The 8,759-nt window shown below is 30.1% G+C and overlaps 1 protein-coding gene across 1 annotated transcript in view; it reads left to right on the top strand.

Annotated features, from left to right (window-relative positions):
• Positions 1-6,787: 6,787 nt before the first annotated feature.
• The window catches only part of LOC119610628 (transmembrane protein 132B-like), a gene marked incomplete at its 5' end in the record, with an annotated part of 108,320 nt that continues 106,348 nt past the window's right edge, over positions 6,788-8,759 (top strand). Inside the window, 1 exon segment of the mRNA XM_037965924.1 lies at positions 6,788-6,993. Within this exon segment, the coding sequence (XP_037821852.1) occupies positions 6,788-6,993 (206 nt within the window).

Raw genomic sequence — 8,759 nt, 5'->3', positions numbered from 1 at the left:
TGATGATAACAATATTGAAGCCTCAAAAGCGCTGTTATTGAAAAAGCCGTAAGAATCATTTTACAATGTAATAAACATCGATGTTAAATGATGGATTTTTTAATAAGTAAAATGATATTTATATACATATGTATGTATGTATGAACTGTTAATTTTGAAAGTAGTGTGACTCCACATTCCAAACAATGGGTTTAAGGATAACTATTCTAATTTTTAACAGAAAATTATAAATTAGAGAATTGTATATTCCATTCAAGTTTCTAATAATAGTTTTATGTAATCTGAACATTTTAATACATTTTAGAACACATATGTAAATTGCAAATTGTCTTTGGCACACATCTTTTTAAAAACATTAAAATTTAAAACCTTCTACATATATCTCATTTCAACCATTGGACTCACGATACTTTCAAAATTAACAATTCATATACGTAAATATGTCCCTTTTATGCCTGTTTATGTACAAGAAATTTATTTAAAATAATACACATTTACTATATTTTGTTCCGTTATGTAATTTTTCATGAAAAATAAAACAAAAATAAATAAAATCCAATATTTTATGTGTATTATTTGAATTTAAACATACAAAATGTGTTGTTCAATAATACGAATTTTTCGGTATTACGAAAGGGCCTGACACTATATAATTCGTACTAGTGGACGTCCACTGTATTTTGATATTGGGAGTATCATTTACAATTAAAATTTGTAAAATAAGTATAAAAATGCCGTTAAGGAAATCTTAGCATGTGTCTCCAGTGTAATACTATGAATCGTTTCTATTATTTTTTCCAATGCTAAATATTTCATATACCAATAAAATACGACGGAGCAGTAGTGTTAATACCTTTTATTTAAGATACAAAGATGTAAAGCTCTCATTGTACATCACTAGGTTTGATGTATAGGTATCGAATATCAAAATAAATAACTGCCGCAAAGTTTGCCAAGTATAGCTAATATGCTTATTTAGCTGCTCGTGTTTTAATATTTTTACAGGTGTTTTTTGTAATATTTCATTCCATTTGGTAATTATTTCGTATATGAAATTTTTAAACTTTTAAGACAGCGTTATTAAAAAGTCATTAAATATTGTGTATTTTCTTACAAAAATAAGTCAAATCATAATGTTTTTTGAAGACTAATAGAAAAAAAACTAAAGAAAGTGCTTTCGGGGTAGATTCAGCGTTTTAATTCCTATAATTATTTCTTGGTTTGTCTTTAAAAAATCCTTTAATATGGTTCGAAATTACAAGCCTAAGACCTAACGCGCTTCTATTGACGAAAATGCGATGGAAAAAGCTGTTTCTAATGTTTTGCGAGGCCTTGAGACCCCAACGTCTGCCGCTAGAAAATATAGCCTTAATAATCAAACAATTGAATTGCGTATTAAAAAAATATATCCCTTAGAGGATCTAAATTCCAACCAGACTACAAGCAATGCAAGTTTACTTCGAAGGAAGTATTTACCAAAAAGGAAGTGCTTGAATTGGTCGAATACATAAAGAAATGTGTGTAATGACTTATAAGGCTTTCCGGAAATTAGCTTATGAATATGCCAATCTTAACGAAAAGTCTTTTGCTGAGAAATGAAACATTATGAAAGAAGCAGGCGAAGATTTGCTTTATGGTTTTATGGAGCGAAACCCAACATTAACGCCTCGAAAACCAGCTTAGCAAGACAATATATTTTACGTTTAAAGAAAAGAAATGTGTTCATTTTATATTAATTTTCTTCAACTTATAAATAAATACTGAATTACCTGTGTGTAATTTTTTATTAAATGGAGTTTTACTTTATAATCCTCTTTGGGAATGTGGGCGACGAATGTGCCCCATCAAATGCCACAGCTATCCCGGTTAGGGGCACCTTCGGCGAATCTGACTGGACAAACTCTAAAAATATAATACTAATTTATCATAAGTTTTTGGTTCGAGTTTTTATCATTCATTATCTTAGAACAATAACCAGCGACAACATTTTTATATCTGTTGAATAAGTACTTAGATATAGAGCTCTAAACAAAAAGTGCCGAATCTGCCACTGTCTCCCCTATAGGAGGAGCATTTCAAAGTCTAATAATCTATTAATTTTTCATATATAGCAATTTTGTATTCAATTCATATGAGAGGTTCCACTTCCGCCTTTTTCCTAGCCCGCTAAATTACTACACAAATGTTCACATTGATGTCAGAGTTTTCATACTATATTTAAGAATTTTAGTTCTAACAGTTCCTCAGATATACGAATTTTTGTATTTAATTTTTATTTTTACCTAATAAAAGACCGTCATTTTTCTCCTAAATGTTCACATGTTAGAGTTCTTCGTGCAAAATTTTAAGATTCTAGCTCTAATAGTTTTCTAAATCAACGGTTCCCAAAAGGGGGTCCGCGGACCCCTAGTGGTCCGTAGCAAAATCCTAGGGGGTCCGCGAAGACGAACGAAAAAAATCATGAATAAAAAATATTCTCTATATGTTAGAAAATATTAAAAATATCTCCAATTTTTTCGTAAATACTAAAATACACAATTTTTATTCAATAATCCCAGATTTGTTGGTGACTTTTTGAATTTTATTGTTTCGGTCGTTTATCAGGATGAAGCTAGGCCCTACAAATTTATTGTTTTACTTTTATAAAGTAAAGTAGTACGTGATTTGTAATTTTTTTTATAAATGTATATGTATCGAAATAAATGTTTTTATCAGAGACAGAAAATAATTATTATCTATGAAATTTTTGCTTAAAAAAATCAGTATGAAAGAATCGTCCTAGAAATGTTTTGAATGTACCAAAATATTTCCCAGACCTTTTTTAATCGATTTCTTCAATAAACTTTTTTTCTTGATTTTATAATAAAAATTGAAAATAAAAATTATTTTTGATTTTTATTCTATTTGTTTCAATAAAAAATTATTTATGTTGTTTTTAATAATACTCATTCAGTAATTTTTATTTATTCAAACAAAAAATAGAAATCAATCAATGATTTTTATTTTTCAAAGCAAAGAATAAAAATCACCTAAAAAATATTAATTTTCCAATTTTCGAATCTAATTTCTGCAAATTTGGTTGATGATATCAGCGGTAAAGAAATTTTACCAATTTTCTATTAATCTCTGTTTAAACCCGATCATTTTTAATGTGTTTTTAAAGGTAAATATCGCATAATGAGTTTTATAATTAATTTCAAAAAATAAAAATCATTGCCTGATTTTTATTTGTGCCTTATGGTTTAAAAATTATTTGTGTTTTTTATTATTGATTTTTATTTGAAAAAGTTCTCAGTAATTTTTACGGAAAATATAAGAAATTCAAATCAAAAGCAATTTGTATTTTCTGAGAAATGAAATACAAACCAAATAAAATTTGTAATTTTAATTTTTTTAAATAAAAATAATAACAATTACTGTCTCTGGTTTTTATATCAGACGGATAATGATTTGCCTTAGAATTAAATACAGATACTGGTATCCCGGAATATGAAGAAATGTGACCTTTTCATAATATTTTTTTAAATTGTAAGCAAAAGTGTTAATCTAGTTAATTTTAAATATAAATATTCCATTCCGACGTGATACACAGATTTTAACTTCATTTTGTTGTCCAATATTATTAAATCAACATCAGAAAATTCATTGCGTTTTGCGTAAATAGTCAAAACAACGCAGTGAAATAATTCGTAGGTATTTTAAAATTCAAATTTAAGATCCAAATTCACAGTACATTCGCAAAGAGTTCAGGTCATATTTTATGTGGGTAACGCATTCCGCAACAACATCGAAGAAGTCTAACTTTCACATATTTTCCCGAAAACTTAGCTTACATACTCAACTCACTCCTATGCAATCGCAAAAAAATTTGGAAACATGACTCTTTAAGCACATGTCGGCAATACTTGATAAAGAAACCTTTTCGCTACCTTGACGAGAAATGAACATGAAAGCTCTCACGATCATAAAATTAAACATCGTGTTAGAAGTCATTCTATATTTAAAACCATGCAATTGAAAACATTTCCGAAATACTAAATATTCTCAATGAACGGGAATATTTTATAGGGTTTATGGACCAGGACTAAAACAATTTTCGGATGAACAATTATTTATAACAATAAGATATCAAAATATGTATGGGGGTCCGTGAAATTAAATAAATTCCTCAAGGGGTCCGCGAAGTAAAAAACGGTGGGAACCGCTGTTCTAAATAAACGAATTTTTTATTTAATTCATAAGGGAGGTTCCACTCTTTTTTTCCTAGTCCGCTAAATTATTACATAAATGTTCACACCGATGTCAATGTTTTTCGTACAAAATTTGAAGATTTAAGTTTTTTATGTGGGATGTACCATGGCCCCATTTCTAGTCCGCCCATTTCCCCCCAAATGGATTTCAAAGCTGTTCGTGTTAAATTTGAAAATTCTACCTCTAATAGTTTACAGAAAAATTTGTTGTATAAAATTCATATGGGGGTGCCACGTCCCCTATTAATAGTCCGCCCATTTTTTGTCTTAAATACTCATATTGACACTAAAATGGTTCCGATAAAATTTGAGAACTCTGCCTTTATTTGGAAGGTTCCACTTACACTACAGCTAAGCCACTAATTTTGTACCCATATATTTATATGGATGTGAAATTTGTGTTGTCCATACAAAATTTGACGATTCTAGCTGTTGTACTTTCTGACATATGAGACTTTTAATACTTATTTTGTAAGTGGGCCTGGCATCTCGCCCACTTGAAATTTCGAAATAAAAAGTAGCCTTAAGTTCTTTCCAGACAAACATACATACAACCAGCTAGCATTTTTTTTAAATTTTTTTCACATTAAAATGATCGTATATTTTCTGATCATAATTGATACTTTCTTCGGGAGAAAATGCTACCCTACCCGCGATTCATCTAAACGAGTCTTTATGCGCACCTCTTCTGATCAGTTCTGACTCATCTTTTAATTTTTTTGAGTCATTAATGAGGGACTGAAAAAGTAGTTCGTTTTATACGAGGATTCGTAATAACCAAGTTCTTTATAAGAGATGTTTTTTGAATAACTGAATCTTGATATAATACACATTTTGGACTATATACAAAGTATGTACTTTCTTCAATAAAACCACTTTAAAAAAAATAAAAGCTTATTGTAATAAAAAACAAAAAAGTTAAATTATGAGATTAATTTTAAGGCCTGTATTCAGAAAGAAGAATGTAAAACATTTAAAATTTTATATGAATGTTTCTTTTTTAAAGAATTTAAAATAAATAATTATATTTTTTCAGAAAATTAGTTTGCCAGTTTGTTTAAATAAAGTATTAAAAAACTGGGTGGACTATATAAAATATTTTTTCTATACAAAATTAGTTATGCATGCAAAGAAAATTTGGCCTTTAAACGAAAATGGACTATAGGCTAAGTGGACTTAAGAACAAATAATTTGTATGATATTTGAAAAAAAACCTGCAAAGTAGTCTTTAAAGCGGAATGGACTATAAGCAAAAAGTACTGTATCGGGATCATTTTCGAATCATTAACTTATTGATCACTTTTAGGTCATCAAAAGGAGTGAAAAATGACTCAGTTTACTGATTAATCATCCAACAATCTTCCAAAAATAGCTGCTGGACATACATACATACATACAGACATACATACATACATACATACATACATACATACATATACATACATACATACATACATACATACATACATACATACATACATACATACATACATACATACATACATACATACATACATACATACATACATACAATACATACATACATACATACATACATACATACATACATACATACATACATACATACATACATACATACATACATACATACATACATACATACATACATACATACATACATACATACATACATACATACATACATACATACATACATACATACATACATACATACATACATACATACATACATACATACATACATACATACATACATACATACATACATACATACATACATACATACATACATACATACATACATACATACATACATACATACAACAAAAAAAACGTAGTCTTGAGTTAAAAAAGGAAGTTAAAAAAAATTTTAGAAACAATTAAGAAATAGCTATCTGAACTCCTTGGACAATATTTGCTTGGACCAATAGATGAAAAGTTACACTCATTTCAATAAAACCCTGTATGACCAAAATGTCCAATTTTGACCCCTCTAAGTCCGACAGTTCTTGACCGATAGAGCTGAAAATTTGGCCTAATATCCAATAGTACTAACCTTGGTGCAAATTTCATCCAAATCGATTTTTTGAGTTGGGTCACTTGACACATTTGTAATTAATATAAATATTGTCGCTACACCCATCGTAAAGTCTGCCTGTCCGTCTATATAATCACATCTCAGTCAAACTATAGGTGCCAATTATAAAGAACATTTTATCAAATTTTGCAAATACTCTTCTCATAGGAAAATTTCAGAAAATCAGTTTTTTGTCAATAAATTGCTTAAAAATAATAATGTATTAGCAATTTGTTTCTAAGTTTTTATAACCTTTTAATATATCTTCTCTGAATTTAACACTACACATAAATATCTATATTTATTGTAAATAACATTTTTGTCAAAAATATCACATAAAACTAAAGAAAATAATATCCGGGAATTTCCGCACAATTTCTTTGGTATTGGGGATTGAAAATTCTGCGGAATTCCCCGTCCCGGAAATTCCCGTGAAAACCAATAATATAGATATTTAATTTTTGATTTATTTTTATAGGTTTCTTCGTCTTGTAGTTCTGTATACGTTGATGGCTCTGAAATACGTGGTTCATCAAATGCTTCAATAATCGTAAAATACGGTACATATATTGGACTTGCAAAATTTATAGTTTGGATGCCAGAATTTCCACTTGAAGTATTCGTTAGTGACTATAGATTATCTCAAATAAAGGGATGGAAAGTTGTTGATGAGCATCATTATATGTAAGTAATAAATTTTGATTTTATAATATTTTCTGAATTCATAAAATTGCCACATAATTTAATGCTATGTATGTTGACACCAGTTAAATATATTGTATCAAATATATTTTTGCTACAATGTGAACACTAATATTTTTGAAAAGTAAACAAAAATTAGCTGTGAAATAGTTTTATTTGCAAATTACACATAAAAATTTTGCCAAAGCGAAACATGTTAAACACAGATACAAATTTAAAGCAGATTTTAAATGTGCCCAGCTAACTGCATTCTTTGAACTTAATACGGTTAATTTTTGTATGAAAAATTTCATATCTGTGTACAGTGGTATAGAAAACAAATAGAGAGAAATAATTCTGTAACATCTAAACGGTTATTCCGATTTGAATGAAATTTTACATGTGGAGAGAGGAGGTGTTGTCGAGTTTAAGTTCTACCGGGGGAGTGGCCAGAGGTCCCCAAAGTAAAACACAATTTTCAAAACGATACTGTTTCTTCGTTTGTGGCCCGATTTAAAAAAAATATTATTTCTTATTTCTCATAGATTTTCAATCAATCTACGTGTGTGTATAAAACCCGAGAAGTACCAGTCATAGAACGAAATAGTACCAAAAATCATTTTACTAATTTTGGACTCTTAATATTTAATTTTATTTTTCTAGGTTCAGTATTATATAAAAAGTACTAAAAAGTCCCATTTTATATGTTTCCACTTAATTTCATGTTTCCAGGTTCAATATTACAGAAAATTCAAAAAGTACCTTTTGAAAAACGAAAAGTTCCCTATTATTGGTTCTCACTTAATCGCGGCTCTACAATTTCATGTTTGTAGGTTCAATATTATAGAAAATTCAAAAAGTACCCTTTTTACTTGTGTAGAAGAGCTGAGGTGGCTCTGAATACGGCCTTGAGCTGGGCTCAACCGAGAGGCCTCAATGTTATCCCGGCAAAAACGGAAATCTGTCTTTTCACAAGAAAGACAAAAATTTCTACGTATACTGAACCTTGCTTCCTGGGCAAGAAGATACCAGTGACAGACAAAGTTAAGTACTTAGGTGTAATCCTCGACCGGAAATTAAAATGGAGATACCACATAGAGGATAAGATCTACAAGGCACATCGGTGCTGGGCGATATGTAGGAGAACTATAGGCATGAAATGGGGTCTTAGTCCTACTATGACAAATTGGCTTTATAAAAGTGTAATTAGACCAATTCTAGTTTATGCTTCAATAATCTGGTGGACTGCTTTAGACAAAAAGTGCAATATCAAACTACTACAGGGAGTTCAGCGTACATGCTGCTTGGGTATAAGTGGTGCCATGTGTACTACTTCAACCAAGGCTCTGGAAACGTTGCTAGATATTCCACCCATTGAAACATATTTAAGATATGAGGCGGCGTTTACAGCCGAACGGCTCTTTACTTTAGGCGAACTGACCAAAAGCGGTTATAGGACACGTCATCAATGTATACTGGACACATTGGAAGGTTATACACAATCATCGGTCATGCCAGATCGTATACCAGACACAGAATATGTCGGAAACTTTGAAACGCTGATCCCAGATAGAATGTCTCGGTCGAGCGGAACATTAGAGCAAATACCATTAAGAATCCGTTGTTACACGGATGGCACTAAATTGGTAGACAAAGTGGGGCTGGGTTTCTATATTGAAGACCCAGAAACAGAAATATACCACCGTTTACCAAATCATAACACAAGCTTCCAGGCAGAAGTACGAGCAATAGCGGAATGCTTAAATTGG

Source organism: Lucilia sericata, unplaced genomic scaffold (genome assembly GCF_015586225.1).
Source record: "Lucilia sericata isolate MDLA Ls3-8-SP2 unplaced genomic scaffold, ASM1558622v1 Contig001254F_arrow, whole genome shotgun sequence".
NCBI classification, from domain to species: domain Eukaryota; kingdom Metazoa; phylum Arthropoda; class Insecta; order Diptera; family Calliphoridae; genus Lucilia; species Lucilia sericata.
The sequence above is the reverse complement of the archived record's forward strand: the minus strand, read 5'-3'. Positions and strand labels throughout refer to the sequence as shown.